The 16,709-nt window shown below is 43.7% G+C and overlaps 1 protein-coding gene across 1 annotated transcript; it reads left to right on the top strand.

The window, feature by feature from the left end:
• The first annotated feature begins 1,273 nt into the window (after nucleotides 1-1,273).
• Nucleotides 1,274-3,032, top strand: LOC139354902 (eukaryotic translation initiation factor 3 subunit J-like). Its single transcript, XM_070999157.1, has 2 exons — nucleotides 1,274-1,305; nucleotides 2,465-3,032. The coding sequence occupies exons 1-2, from the start codon at nucleotides 1,274-1,276 to the stop codon at nucleotides 3,030-3,032; spliced, it is 600 nt and encodes a 199-aa protein (XP_070855258.1).
• Nucleotides 3,033-16,709: the final 13,677 nt, after the last annotated feature.

Raw genomic sequence — 16,709 nt, 5'->3', positions numbered from 1 at the left:
GAGAGATTGGAGACCAAGGATGGAGAGCGAGAGAGGTTGGAGACCAATGAAGGAGAGCGAGAGAGATTGGAGACCAAGGATGGAGATCGAGAGAGAAAGGAGACTTCGCGGGCAGAGCAAGAGCGCCGTATGCAGAAGGGGATAACGGAACTCCTCTGGACTTTGGACTCTCCCGTGAACTTTGGACCGGGAGAGGAGGTGCCACATCTCGGCAGTGGAGCGGCACACAGGCGTGCCACAAGCGGCACGGGAATCAGCGGAACGGCAGCATCAGACGGCGTTCGAAGAGGTGAAGGCAAGACTCGTCGCAGACCCCGTACTGGCATGCCCGGACTTCGACAAACCATTCATCTTGCAAACTGACGCAAGCGACTACGGCATCGGGGCAATCTTGGCCCAGGAAACTGAACGAGGCGAAAAGGTAATCTCTTACTCAAGCCGAACGCTCAACGGCGCCGAGAAGAATTACTCAACAACCGAGAAGGAGTGCTTGGCAATCGTCTGGGCAATCCGAAAGCTCAAGCCGTATCTGGAAGGTTACCACTTTAAAGTAGTAACCGACCACATGGCACTGAAGTGGCTCAACAGCATAGAGAGCCCTTCAGGGAGGATCGCCAGATGGGCCCTGGAGTTGCAGCAGTACGACTTCGAAATAGCGTACAGGAAAGGGCAACTCAACGTGGTGGCAGACGCTTTGTCAAGGCAGCCACTGCCGGAAACGCTTCGAGGGATCAAGGAGACGTCGGCGGCGGAAGCTTCTGCAGCATGCAGCTGGATTCTGGAAATGCGCGAAAAGATAAGGACCCAGCCGCAAAAGTATCCAGACTACGTGATGGAGGGTAACACCCTGTACAGGAATATACCCCATAGAGCGGGCAGCGAAGATGTTGCAACATGGAAGATGTGCGTCCCGAAAGCGCTGCGGGAAACGGTGCTGAAGGAGAACCACGACTCACCGGCGGCTGGCCATGTAGGAAGCCGAAAGACAATAGCACGTCTGGCAGCCCGGTACTACTGGCCAGGAATGCACAGAGACGCCCGAGCCCACGTGCGAGTATGCGAGACATGCATGTGGTTCAAGCCGAATCAGATGCAAATGGCTGGGAAAATGCTTACGCAGGTGCCAGAGGAACCATGGGCTACGGTATGTGCGGACTTCGTCGGACCCCTGCCGCGTTCGAAACACGGCAACCAAATGCTGCTGGTATTGATAGACAGGTTCTCCAAGTGGACTGAGTTGGTGCCGCTGCGAAGCGCGACGGCCGAATCCCTAATGAAAGCTTTCAAAGAACGCATAATCGCGAGGTATGGGGTCCCCAAAATAGTCATAACGGACAACGGAGTCCAGTTTACCAGCAAAAGCTTCAAGAGTTTCCTGGCCGAAATGGGAGCCAGGCAACAGTTCACAGCTCCATACACCCCACAGGAGAACCCGACTGAGAGAGCCAATAGGACGGTGAAAACAATGATTGCGCAGTTCGCAGGGCAGAACCAAAGAGACTGGGACGAAAAATGGCCAGAAATCATGCTGGCAGTAAACACGAGCGTTTCAGAATCCACAGGTTACACACCGTCGTTCATTACCCAAGGCAGAGAACCAAGACTACCGAGCGCCCTATACGACAGAGAAACCATAGGGACCGGACGACCGACAGAGACCCCGGAAGAGAATGCTAACAAACTCAGGGAAATCTTCGAGATTGTAAGGCGGAACCTGGAGAAAGCATCCCAGGACCAGGCTAGGCATTATAACCTAAGGAGGAGGCAATGGACGCCAAAGGTGGGTGACGTCGTGTGGGCCAAGGAACACCATTTATCAAAAGCGGCCGAGGGGTTCGCAGCAAAATTGGCCCCAAGATACGACGGACCTTACCAAGTCATAGGTTTTGCGTCACCAGTAATCTGCAAAATAAGACACATAAACACAAAGAAAGAGCGGACCATCCACGTAAGCGAGCTGAAACAGCAACAAACGGAAAACACAGGCGAGCGGCTACAGCAAGCAGACACAACAGATGCAAAACAACATTAAAAGTCCAAGGATACCTACAAGGATGACCAACGGATACTACGAAAGGGTCCAAGGATACCTCCAAGGATGACCAAAGGACACTACGAAAGGATCCCAAGGATACCTCCAAGGATGCCCAAAGGATACTACGAAGGGTGTCCAAGGATACCTCCAAGGATGACCAAAGGACACTACGAAAGGAGTCAAAGGATACGTCCAAGGATTCCCAAAGGGTACTACGGAAAGAGTCCAAGGATACCTGCAAGGATTCCCAAAGGATACTACGAACAAATTCCAAGGATACCTCCAAGGATACTACAGGTCATCTACAAAGGCGCAATGAAACACATAAAGGACATCAGGAGAACGTTAAGAACACAAAGGGAGCGAACCAGAGCGTCTAAGGTCTCGATTGGGACTGATCGGAGGAAAAGAAAAAACACGCATCAAAAGTCTGCCGAAGGAAGAGGGAAGACGGCACAGAGCAGAGAGCTGTACCGTAGATCTGGGTAGTAAGAAGGACGAGGAGAAGCCCACGAAAACAGAAGCCCCAGCCAAAACCAAGCCAAGCAAGGCACTAAATGCCAAATTGGAGCAGCAAGCGCGGCTGGAAGAGGAAGCGGAGGCGGAACGACTGGCTAACTTATCACCCGAGGATAAACTGGCCGAGAAGCTGCGCCTGCAAAAGATCCAGGAGGCCTCAGACCTCAAACACGCCCAAGACGCCTTCGGCGTTACGAGTACGAGCGGCGGCCTCGATGCCTTCAATCCGGAAAGCAAGGAGGAGTTCAAGGAGTCCGGCGCCACGATCAGCTGGAAGGTGGCCCAGTTCCGGGGATCGGAGCACTTTCCCCAGTTCGTCGAAGATCTGGTGCGCAGCCTATGCGTGAACCTGAGCGCCGCTGACATCAAAAGGGTCGAAATGACCGTGGAGATATTGCACTCGGAAAAGCTGAAACAGGGGCCAGAAGTAAGGGGCATACATGGCAGCTGCAGCGTCCTGAAATCAATATTGGGTTAATACAGGAAGCAGCCAAGCGACACCAAAATACTTACCTGCAGCGAAGCAAATGCGAAGTCCTCTCCGCACCAGCGTTCGAGTGTTGCCAGCGTAAAGCCAGGCTCAGCCGGCTGGAGACGATTGAAGGGCGAGAGAGAGAGACGAGAGGCGAGAGAGGTCTTGTGGAGAGAGAAAGGATGAAATAGAAAGGAGTGAGGAAATGCGAAAACTTACCTAGAAAGTTGCAAAATCACCATGAGCCAGGGAAGGGGGCGCCTCGATAGGCGATCGATTGGCACTGGACGATAGTGCGATCGATGGGCACACGACAATGGAAATATCGGCCAAGGTGGAAGTATCGCAACGAGCAGGTGGCAACGCCGCACCGTCGATAGCGAATAAATATCGATCACGCACGAATGGTGTGACCAGGCGGAGGAAACACGGAAAGGAGTGAGACGCAGCAATGAGCAGCGAGCTGGGGATCGATAGCCCAGGAGTATCGATGTCCCAGTGGGAACACAGGAAATATCGGCGCGGGAGATTTAAAGTTGCTACGAGGAGGATGACCCCGCTGTAGAAACTCAAGGGAGTTAGGAGCGTCGAGGGAGCATCGAGGGAGCAACGAGGGAGCGCCGCGGGAATCACAAGGACTCAAAGGCTAGGATAAGCAAGGAAACGCCGGAGAGTAGGAACCAGTCTTAAATGTTTCCCGAAGTAAGGGGGGAATGTGAGGAGTTGAATAACTCCCCACAAATAGAAGCAGCAGCAGATGGCCGGCCGCTTACCAGATACGCGGCGAATTTGCGTAGTAACGGCGCGGCGGGGAGATCGAGAGAGAGTTTGGAGACCAACGAAGGAGAGCGAGAGAGTTTGGAGACCAATGAAGGAGAGCGAGAGAGATTGGAGACCAAGGATGGAGAGCGAGAGAGGTTGGAGACCAATGAAGGAGAGCGAGAGAGATTGGAGACCAAGGATGGAGATCGAGAGAGAAAGGAGACTTCGCGGGCAGAGCAAGAGCGCCGTATGCAGAAGGGGATAACGGAACTCCTCTGGACTTTGGACTCTCCCGTGAACTTTGGACCGGGAGAGGAGGTGCCACATCTCGGCAGTGGAGCGGCACACAGGCGTGCCACAAGCGGCACGGGAATCAGCGGAACGGCAGCAGTGGGCGGAACGTCTACTGGAAGCGGTACATAAAGGACAAGTGGGTCATCCAGGAGGCACGGACTTTGGACCCAAAGTGGAGAGATCCAGCGGGCCGTGCGCGAAAGGGGAGGCCCTATATAAGGCCGCAGAGCGCTGGCAGCTGGATGAGTCGATCACAAGGAGTCAAACCGTCAAGATCACTCAGATACCAAAGTGAACAATCAAACAACCAGATAACCTACAAGGGAGCAGCAGCAAGTCGAGTCGCCAGAGAAGCAGCGCCGTGGGAGCCTACAAGGAGCGAGATTGCTACGTCGAGACGTTCGGGATTGGGATACCAGGAATCTCCGAATTGAGACGCAGGTAGCTGAGATCCAGAGGGCATCACACGGCTAGGTCAAGGCGGTCGATTAATCCTGTCCACAAAGTCCTGGCGTTACGCCTGGAAAGAGTATAACAAGCCAGAAGGGAGAGCGGTCGATCAGTAAGGTCTCGAGTGGAATTGTCCAGGAGAGCCCTACGGATTCGACTTGCGAGGTCCCGGAGCGGCGTGCCCGAACCACGAATATAACAAGCCAGAAGGGAGAGCGGTCGATCGGTACGGTCTCGAGTGGAATTATCCAGGAGAGCCCTACGGATTCGACTTGCGAGGTCCCGGAGCGGCGTGCCCGAACCCCGAGTACCACAAGCCACACGGGAACGTCCCGGACAAAAAGCAAAAGGGTGAGGCTAGGGTGGAACGTTCGTTTACACTAGGCGTGGAAGCGAAGTAAGGCGCGAGGCAGCTTCCTGGCGTTACCGCCTTGACTGTCCGCGCGGGCTGAGCAGAAACCCCAGTGGGACCATCCGGGACAGAGCAAGGGACAGGCGGCGGTGTGTCGAAAGGAGCGATCCTGGAGAGCGCAGCTTCTGTTCACCCTAGTCTGAGAACGGTGACGCTTCCCTAAGCCCGTACGGTCGATACCCCTCGCGAGTCCGAGTCGTTACCAGCAGTCACCAAGTCACGCGTGAGAAGCGAACCGCGAGCGAGCATCTTCAGGGAGCTGCGAGGATCTTCAGGGAGCGGCGAGGATCTTCAGGGAGCTGCGAGTATCTTCAGGGAGCTACAGGACGGGAGCACCGAGTCATCAAGGCGAGAGGTCGTAGAGTCATCCAGGACCGGCGGAAGCACCGAAGGTCACAAGCAACGAGTCAAAGCCAACCAAGCGACTAAGACACTTGTAATAATATACCCGCAATAAAACCCAATACGAACCCGTGAATTCTGTGCTTTCTCACTGAGCTACTGGGCGGTCACGTTAATATAAATTTGGTGGGACGAACACACAATATACTGAGCTAGCCGCACGAATCTCGTAGCGAGCAGACAATAAAAATCAGTTCGTTACAATATTTCCGGAGGGGAGGGGACATCTAGACAGTCCTAAAGTATCCGGCGGTGACCGGTCCAAGGGGCAGTCGGAGACACCAAAGGCTTTGGGTTTGCCCCCAAAAACCAACAAAGTATCCAATGGTGTCTGTGACCTAGAAAGGAACAAGTGGGGGTGTTAGTTTTGTGATAATTATGTGTTTTGTTATTTTTAAAGCTGTGCACATTTCGTCAATGTTTTGGGCCAGCTGTAAGACAGCTGTTACTGCGTGGAGTGTTGTAAAGTACAAGCATCTGTGGACGTGGAAACTTTGTTTTTGGTTAATCGATTGGTATTGATAAGAACAATACATTTCAGTTTTCTTCTAGCAGCTTGGGCGGATTGTGGGTGCGTGGCACCCTGTTGCACTATGGGGAATTTTACCACTTTTTTGGCCAAAACCCATTTTTTAAAAGTCGCTAAAAATTGGTTTTGTTTATCATAGTGCATCAGGATAACATCAATATCTAATGTTACTAACAGAAAAGTTTAACAGTGCGCACCACTGCACCACCACTGTGGTGCTCTTATATTCCTGTTGTAGTTTTAACCTAAAAAAAACAAAATCTTTCAGTTAATAGTATAGTATAGTGGAGTATTTAATTCTCATTGAGCTCGGTTGGTATAAAAGTGCACTTTTGCGCACATTCTCTGAAATTTAGCTTTTAAGCCCTCTACCTAATACTGTATATTTCCCATATTTTTGTCTGCTAAATGCCATATTTGATGTTATCTTAAAAAAACAGTGTGCAATTATATTTCTTATTAAGCCACGATTTTTTAAAAATTAATTTTACAACATAATTTAACCTACTAAACGTTGATATAAAGGACTTTAGTATTTTTGTTATGAATTATAGTGGTAACAGTATTAAAAATTACAATTTCACTTAAAAAATGGGAAATAAAAAACGCCAATTCGTTTTTAGTTCAGTTTGGTCCTTTTGAAAATATATAAAAATAATATTTTTTTTATTTCATTGACAAGAAAAGTGTTTTTTCTTACAAAAAAAAAAAAGACGGAACCACGCCCATCTTTTTTATTTTACTTCCTTTAGATTTTATATACTTAATTCAAAAAACAAAACTTTGAAATGTTGCTTCGTTTTTAAGTTATTAATTAATGCCACAATAAGTGGGCAAATTTTCCGTAGCGTGCTGGTACAAACTTGCGCTGCGCAGGAATCTGTGGAATCTGCATGCCTTATCCCAGTGGTGCAGCCTTAACAGTTTCTGAGATCACCGCGTTCATACGGACAGATGAACCGAAAGACATAACTAGATCTACTCAGTTAGTGATGCTGAGCAACATTATATGTACTGAATGGTGTCGGAAACGGCTCCTTCTACTTGTTACAAACTTTCCGACGAATATAGTAAGCCCTTTTACTTAACGAACAGCGGGTATAAAAAGTGAAACCAATCGGATAGCTACAGCTGGAGATATAGATTTTCAAACAGAGGTACTTTATGAAATTTGGGGTTTTTACAAAATTTAAAATATTAAATTAACATTTTTGCTTACCGCTAAAAAAGTTTTGGAGATGTCAAAAATGTTTAACATAAAAGGTGTTCGGTTTGTAAAAGAACGGTCCATATACCCTTTTACATAAAAATGATCATTGGAAACCGAGAGTCCCGGAAGAAAAGGATTATATTTTACCGTCCAATATTAAAAAAGTTGTGTCAATTTTTTTGAGCGAATGGACACGCTCTAGTTTGTGTCTTCCTTGGCAAGTCCACGCATTAAACTAAAGCATTAAAAGCGTTTCTGCTCAATCAGAAATTTTTAACGAACTTATTTTATTGGTCTGCTCGCTACGAGACTCGTGCGGCTAGCTCAGTAGGTTGTGTGCTCGTCCCACCAAATGTACGTATATGACGTGACTGCCCGTAGATCACTGAGAAAGCACAGAATTCAAAATATAACAGGGGGTTTATTTTCGTATTACTTATTACAGCAGTGGGTGGCTTGGTGGGTCTCGGTGTCGTCTCGTACTGGTTCCACCGGCTGCTGATACTGCTCATCTCGGCTCGTCGACGCGTTGACTCGGTGATCGCTGGCTCCTTCCTTCCCTTCCTCAGGCTGCTCGTAGTGGCCCTCGCCGCTGCTCGCTCGCCAACGCGCTGACTCGAGGCCGCTTGTCTCGCCTTGGACTCGCAGAGAGATCGGCCTTGCGGGCTTAGGGAAGCGTCACCGTTCTCAGTCTAGGGTGAATAGTATGGAAACGCGGATTCTGAGACAATTGGCCTATTAATGGCCCCGCCCCCCGGCCCCAATCACTAAAAGGATAAGCATAATCCCCTCATTATGTGAAATTAATAGTCAGGTGAGAAAGGTGGTATCCAAAGGTTGTTATCTTAGAGGAACATATCCGATCATGTTGGGGAACCTTTTGCCTCGTTATCGCAGGTGTTGCTGTGCACGTGAGAAAGGTCGCACACCCAAAGTATTCAAAGATGGTTATCTTAGAGGAAAATGTCCGATTATGTTGGGAAATATTGTTTCCTATGATTGTAAAACTAATTTAGAAATCAAAAGAACCCCAATAAAATAAATCTCACAAGTTCATGATTCTCAAATGTGGAATATTTTCAAACACACATTTTTGTTTCCGCCCCAGAATGTTTAACTGGTAAATTGTCTAAGATTCTCTCCTTTCCAGAAATGGGTCACAAACATGTTATAAAAGGGATTCAAGCAAGGGCTACCCGAAAATGCGCACCTGTCCATTACCGGACCGCAACAAAAGGGACACATGCACAAGCCAAAAGGAGCACGCTTATTGACAAGCGCAATAAAAGGGACACATGCACAAGTCTGAAGGCGCACGCTTATTGAGAAGATCATGGGCCTCACGCCAACGACCTCACGACTGACTGCTAGCTCTAATACGTTCCGATAATAGGGGTTGAAATCGCGACCGCGCAAGAACTTGCAAGTAGCCGACATATCTCAGTCAAGGAAATATTTTCCATTCTCCGTACATGTAATTTTAACTCGAAATAAAAACTCAGAAGTTTATTTTGTAGCATAATAATACATTTATTCATTTATTTTGGTATTCCAAACATTTTTATTATATATAGAAATTAATTTTCTGCTTTGATTCAGGGGATTTGAATAGAAAAAGCAGGCACACGTTTCCGACGTCATTTCTGGATTACAAATCATGTCCACCTCAATTCATGAACATAGTTTCTAGCCTCAACTTTAAAATGATGTATAGAATTTATTTTATTAAGCTACTCTTAAAAAATGTCAAAATAATGTATGCATTGTTTAGAGCACAAACCCCGCCCTTGAGGTGTGTTTCACAAAAGGGAAACCGGTTTCCTTTAAACCTGTTTAATGACGGACGGCCCATTTCCTCGATATTAATGAGCTGACGACTCCCAAAAAACGTCTGTAGAAATCGTTTCTTTTCCACACCTTTACAAATAATTTGTTTTCCGCTTGTAATTGTCCTTAGATACTTTCGAGTTTGTGGAAAACTATTTTCTCCATCGTTCCAAAAAAATTTGTGATGTGTATTGGTTAACCAAATTGCAGTCTTTCGAGATTTTGTCTTTAGCAACGTATAATCATATGGTGATTCTATTAAAAAACTATTATTCAAGCTTGGATCTTTTTCGAATACAATTCCAATTTCCTTTAGAATAAAATGATTATTATTATCAAAGAAACCTTGAACATCAATCGAAACAGTATCTTTCAACATTTTCTAATGTTAAACAACTCGTTGTACTAGTCCGTTTAATGGGTTATATTCAACTAAACGGTCATGTATGAGGAAACAGTATTTTCATGACTTGGTTTCTTCAGTTCTATTGAAATTCTCACATCAATAGGACCAGTTTAAACTGATTCGTTTTGATATGAAAAATCAACCACAATAATAGGGCCTTCAATTTAAATTCATCTGGGGTCAAAAATGGTTGTGATTCACGATTATAGTAACTAGATTGAAATCTTGTATAAATTTCTTATAGGTGAGCATACTGATTCTTAATAAAATCAACATTCAGATTATCATATGGATATGACTCAGAATTCAAGTGAACGTTCAAGTTTGATAAGTTATTTGTGATAAGTTCTCCATTCAGAGTAAATCCAATTATGGCAAATCTTGGTTTTTCGCGGTTAGCCGACAATTTCACATTCCAGCTGTGTTGACTTCCATACCCCAATTTGGGGTTAATATATGAATCCCAACTCCGGAATGCGATTGGTAGGTTTACACCACTTTTAATAATATCGTACATCATTCGAATTAGGTCTCTGTTGTACACGGACGTGTTTTATATTTGCTCCTACATTTATTCGCCTAGTGTCTAAATTACCGATCTGATATATTCCCAAAGTTTACAATTTCAACTCGGTTGAGGCCGTCGTTTGCATGCAAATTAGTTATTTGTGTTAAAACCATTATCTTTATTATTCTATTGAATAATAGTTAACAACGCGGGTGCTTTGTGCATTGTTGTTGTTTCTTATTTACATTGTTGTTTTGGCGCTCTCTCGCACCGTTCGCTCTGCTACATTCTCCCAACTTCAATCGCCGGCTCTCATTTTCGAGTTAACGGGTCTTTGCTGAATTGGTCTTATCGCTCTCTTTTCTTATCTTTCCTCTGCGTTTTGCAAAGCCACACATCTGTTTGTTGGCACTCATCTAAAGCTTCCTACTTTTTCTACATTCTACATTTAACTGCCCTCAACTTGTAAGCAATGTCTGCCTGCAGTGTTGTTGGTTGCCAATTTGTTGGTAAAATCACTTCTCGGCAGCCAATTGTTAGTTGCTGTTTATGTGAGAACATTGCGCACGCAAAATGTGCAGACTTTGAGCATAGCTGCCCAAATTGCTGATCGCACTAGATCTAATGCTAACCTGGACTGCCCTACATGCCTAAATATCAAAATTGATATAAGAGAATTTATGAGGCAAACGGAGCTGGAGTTTCAGGCATTACGTGATGGATTTACGGACTTATTAAGTCGATTTAATGTCTGCGACTCCAACTTTAAAGGTCGGATTCTTCTAAGTCAATCTTCATAAAATATAAATCGTAGTCCCACACTGCCTAATGTCTCTTTACATGTTCCAGATCTCTCGACCAACCTCTCTCTTCCCAGCCCCACTGGATGGAGGATGATCCCAATGGGATCGAGTCATCAACGAATGACGCCACGGGGCAATCGCTGCCAGATTCGGGGACTGTAGTTTCGCCTGAGTCATTAAGGCCTACTAACCGTTCACCGGCTATTGCCACTTCCGGGACTCTGCCGCACCTTGTACTGCCTCTAGCTAATACCCTTGCACCTCCTCCTGTCCCACTTACTAGCATGATCCCTAGGAAAAACACCCATTGCCATGCTCTCTCTTCTCCGGTACCACTCACTGTCATGGTACCTAGGAAATTTATTTTTGTGTCTAGGTTGAATGCAGCAATAACAGTAAATGACGTGATGTATCATATTGTCAAGGACCTCTCCCTTCCCAATCAAAATGGTATTGACATCACCAAATTTAATTTTAAACAGATAAGAGATTACTCTTCATTTAAAATACTTGTTCCGGATGGGCTGTTCTCTAAACTTCTTTGCCCCAATTTGGCCTGCTGATATAATTGTCCACGAGTATATAACAAACACATCTATAAATAGATTTCTTATCAGTTATTGCAACCGCTTAGACTGCACCTGCTTCAACAGAGCAGCATATAAGCACTCCGAACTATGCGGGATCCTCCAGACATCTGGAAAGGAAAGCCTTCACCCACCAGCAAATTCTTAGTAATAACTAGAATTAATGATGAAGAAACCCAATCTGAAGTCCCACGAACCCTAGCAGGGGTATCACCATTCACCATCAAAACAATCATCGACTTAACATGCGGAGGCGAAGTAGTAAGCTGCAAGAAAACACGCGACGGAAACCTTCTAGTCCAAACAAAAGACCAACAACAAGCCGACAAATTATTAAAACTCACAAACATTCCAAACAATATCCAAGTAGCAGTATCTGAACACCGAACCCTGAATTACTCAAAGGGAGTTATATATTCTAACGATCTTCGAGGTATAACAGAAGAAGAAATCTTAGAAAATGTAAGGTCCCAAAAGGTCTCTGAAGTGAAAAAAATCATGAAGAGAGCAATTTGCGGCGACCCAACCGAAACTGGACTTATCACCTTGACATTCGCAAAACTAGACCTGCCAGATTACGTATACATTGGATACGAGAGAGTCGAAGTTCGCCCTTACATACCTTCCCCAATGCGATGCAACAATTGCCTACGTTTAGGTCATCTGATGTTTTCCTGCAAAACTTCAGAAAACTGCTATAGGTGTAGCCAAACAAACCACGTCGACCTGGCAAAAGGACAAAAATGCGAGCGTGCTGTGAGCTGCATTAATTGCACTGATAAAAGCCTTCCTAACTCCGATCACCATCCCAGAGACAGAAATTGCCCAGTATTTCTTACTCACCGAGAAGTACAAGCCATCAAAACCAAACAAAAAGTTGACTACAGAACGGCCTGGAACATTCTCAAAAGCAGACACCATCATGACGGATCCTTGTACGCATCGGTAGCAAACTCCTCTAATCAAAAGAACTCTCGACTACAACATCTCAGCCAGAACACGCCATCAACATCAGCTTCCACGTCTCATAACCCACCAGCAACAGCAAACACAGGCAGACAAATAATTTCCTACGACGACAATGATGACGAAAATATGTCTACGGACACTGGCGAAGAACAAATCAACAATGGTAAAACACCCCAAATAACTATTCTTCCAAGAAATATAAGTAACAAAACTAAAAGACATCTTATTAGTAAGGAAAAATCTAATCCAACAATGTTAACTAGATCTATGATTAAAAATACCCCTAGCTCAAACGTAACAAATAACTAATAGAAAAACGTAGCGAACACATCATACCCCACAATAGTAAATATGGCACTTACTGTATTACAATGGAACATTAATGGCTATGTAAATAATTATAACGAACTACTAATACTCTTAAAACTCCATAAACCCAAAATTATTTCCCTTCAGGAAACCCACATAACACTCTTTCAACAATTCCCAATCCCAGTTAACTTTAAAATCTATAACACAACTGCGGCTTCAGCCAAAGGTGGAGTTGCTCTACTGATCCATAAATCAGTTCAGCATAAGCAAATCCCTGTAGGACAAGCTATCGAAACCATTGGATTTGAAATACAGTCCCAAAAAAAGCTTAATATCTTTTCAGCCTACATACCACCTTCACAAAAATTTACCAAGACAGATATAGAAACTACGATACCCTACCTAACAACACCTACACTGATCACAGGTGACTTTAATGGATGGAATAGCCTCTGGGGATCTCCCAAAAGCAATCGCAGGGGTAGAATCCTCGGAGATTACATTCACAGCAACAACTACATCATATTAAACAACGGCCAGCCTACACATTTCTCCACACACAGTTCTTACACACACATAGACCTTGCCTTTTGCTCTCTGAACCTCAAAATTCACTGCGATTTTAATATCATGGACACTCCCCAGGGTAGTGACCACTTTCCCATAATAATAAACATTTTTGCCCAAGAAAAGCAAACATTTAACTACACAAAAAGGTTTATAACTAAAAGAGCAAACTGGAATAAATTCGAAAGTCTTACCAACCGCTTTAATAACCAAATTCCAGTATCAACTAACACAAACAAAGAACACAGCAACATAAACAAAATAATATTAAACAGCGCCTATCATAGTATTCCCCAAACCCAACCTCCAAAAAGTCAAAATAACGTCCCGTGGTGGAATAAAAAGCTAGACGACTTAAAAGTCAGCAAAAACCGAGCCTGGAGAGCATTCAATAGGGAAATGTCCCTGTCCAACCTAATACATTTTAAGAAAACTAATGCCCAGCTCAGACGAGAAATTCGGCTTAGCAAAAAAAGTAGTATTCACGCACTAACAACCAGTATTTCAACTGACTCAAAGCCAGACATGATTTGGAGTAAAATTAGACAATTCTGTGGAATTCACAAATCCACACACATACATTGTATTCAGAACAACAATCTCAACACAATAGTCTCAAATCCAGAAGATATTGCTACAGTTTTTTCCAAACATTGGTCATCTCAATCCGATGATCACAACTTTTCGCAAGCTTTTTTAGATGCAAAACGCAACGCATACAGACAAAACAACGACGAACCACCTAAAAAAACAGCTGACTTCATGGAACAAGACATTGACTACCTTGAATTTTCTGTAGCTTTGAACAGTCTCAAAGGAAACACTCCTGGGAACGACAAGATCAATTATACAATGTTACAGCAAACGGCAAAACCAGTTAAAATTAGAATAATAAACTTCTTCAACTCTATCCTAAAATCTTTTATACCTCAGGCCTTTAAAATAAGTACAATAGTCCCAATTCATAAACCTGGCAAAGACAAAACCATTATTGAATCATACAGACCCATTTCCCTTAACCCATGTATTTCAAAAACGCTTGATAAAATCATCTCCAAACGGCTCTGGTGGTTTGTTACTTCCAACAAACTTCTGAACAGTCGTCAAGTTGGGTTCAAAAAGGGGAAATCTGTGACAGATTGTCTACTATATGTAGACTCTCTGATCAACAAGGCCCTCTCAGAAAAAAGACACGCCTCAATTATATCTCTTGACTTTGAAAAAGCATTTGAGAAAGTAGGACTGCACACGATAAAAAACCAATTGATTAAGTGGGGCTGTGGGCCAAGGCTAATCAAATACGTTACCCAATTTATGACAAGCCGAAAAATTAGAGTTAAAGTCAACCACAGTCATTCACTAATTCAACCACTTCACAATGGAATACCGCAGGGATCCCCCCTATCTGTGATACTTTTTCTAATTGCATATAACAGCCTATCAGACACAATAAGTAAACACAAGAACCTTAACTTTACAGCATTTGCAGACGACTACAACATTATAGTTGACCTAAAGAAACAGAAAAACCCAACAATAAACTTAAATAGTCTATTCGAGGACATCAGTAACTGGTGCAACTTATCTGGAGCGTCGTTATCCCTATCTAAATGCAAACATATACACATCTGCAGAAAACATAACTGTGTCTGCCAACTTTCTACAGTAACAAACTCTATATGCACAGTAGCGGAACTAACAATGCTAGGCTTATCATTCGACACAAAATACAAATGGCAACCCCACATAAAAAAACTAGCAAAATCCTTAACAAACTCAATTAATATTATAAAATGCCTCTCAAACGATAAATATAACTGCCAGCCACTGACCTTAGTCCAAATAGTCAGATGTCTATGTTTGTCAAAAATAGACTACGGCTTACCATTTTATGGTCTAGCTCCGAAATCGCAAATCAAACCGATCCAAACCCTTCTCAACAATGCAATCCGTTCAGCACTAGGAGCCTTCTGCTCAACACCCGTCATTAACTTACACTTAGAATCGAACATACCACCCTTAGACATTAGAACAAATCATCTTCAAGCCAAAATGTCTAATACAATAACGCAATCATCGGATATTCCTCTAAAATCAATAATAGATAAAATTACAAAAAAGCATACTCTGAAATACAGGAACTCAGTCCTACACAAAACTATTATGTCCTGTGCAAGCCTAGGTCTCCCTATAAGCCCAGCAAAAATCTTACCAAAATCGAAACCCCCTTGGCACTTACAATCAGATGCTATAGACACACATTTAAGCCAATATAAAAAAGCAACAACAAGCATGCCAATATTAAGAAAAGAATTCCTCGACATAAAATCAAAACTGACCAACTACACTTTTATATACACGGACGCATCACAAAACCAAGACACAACTGCTTATGCCATAACTACAGAGAACATTGTTCTAAAAAGAGCCATCCTTCCAAACTATACATCAGTTTATACTGCAGAAATTATCGCAATACTAGAAGCCACCGAGATAGGCCTTAATAACAAAGGAAAAATCTGTATCTGCTCTGACTCCCTTTCCGCAATTCACTCTATTCTAAACATAGACAATTCCGCTTATTATCCCACGAAAATTCGTGGTATAATAAATAACGCCTACCCCAAAATAAAAATCCTGTGGGTTCCGAGCCATGTTGGTATTAGTGGCAACGAATTTGCTGACGAAGCCGCAAAAAACGCAACTATCGCACCGCTGATCACCACACACAATATTAACCAATCCGACATAAACAGATTTTTAAAAAAACATTTCTGTAGCACCTCCCTCAATCTTTTCCAATACTCCTCCAGTTGGTACCAATCCATAAACAGCAACCATCTTAACATAAGCGACTACACAAAAGCTAAAGAAATAGTCAAACTAACACGAAAAGACCAAACCCGAATCATAAGATTACGCCTGGGCCACACCAGACTTACCCATGAATTCAGACTCCTTCAGGCTACAGACAACCCCTGTAAGTTCTGCAATAATAACTCAATGTCAATAGACCATATCCTTAACGAATGCACTGCATTTAATTACAACCGAACCCACATCCCGAATAATAACCTTACTCCACTTCTTTCCAATCCTACGACCACCAACCTCCTTCAACTTCTCGATTTCCTTAAGAAATCTAACTTATTAAACCTTTTATAATTAAGATACTTTGTTAATACACCTGAAATGTAATTTATTAATTAAGAAGCGAATACCATGAATGAATTATACCCTTAGTAATTAAGAACCGAATAGAAAATTGAACTATAGACTTTAAGCCAGCCTAAAGCCTAAGTAGCTATGGCTGCCTACCCCTGTTGCTTTAGTTTTAACTTTAAGCAAGCAGTTTGTAAATAAATAAATAAATATATAACAAAAAATAGCTCCCTTTCCATGACTTCTTTGTTGGCGCCCAGCTCTGATATAAATTCAAAAAACTAAATTTCCTAATTCACTGTCAGAATGTTCGGGGGCTTCTTAGTAAACTCTCTACGCTTTATATAAATGGTTCAATTTTTGAGGCCAATGTTATTGTACTTACTGAGACCTGGCTTAACCCATTCGTACACGATAGTGAGATTTTGTATAATAACTTTTTTGTTTATCGGAAGGATCGTCAGACCGTCGAGGTGGAGGCGT

Source organism: Drosophila suzukii, unplaced genomic scaffold (genome assembly GCF_043229965.1).
Source record: "Drosophila suzukii unplaced genomic scaffold, CBGP_Dsuzu_IsoJpt1.0 scf_4, whole genome shotgun sequence".
Classification (NCBI taxonomy): domain Eukaryota; kingdom Metazoa; phylum Arthropoda; class Insecta; order Diptera; family Drosophilidae; genus Drosophila; species Drosophila suzukii.
Note: the sequence above shows the minus strand (reverse complement) of the source record. Positions and strands in the feature narration are given on the sequence as shown.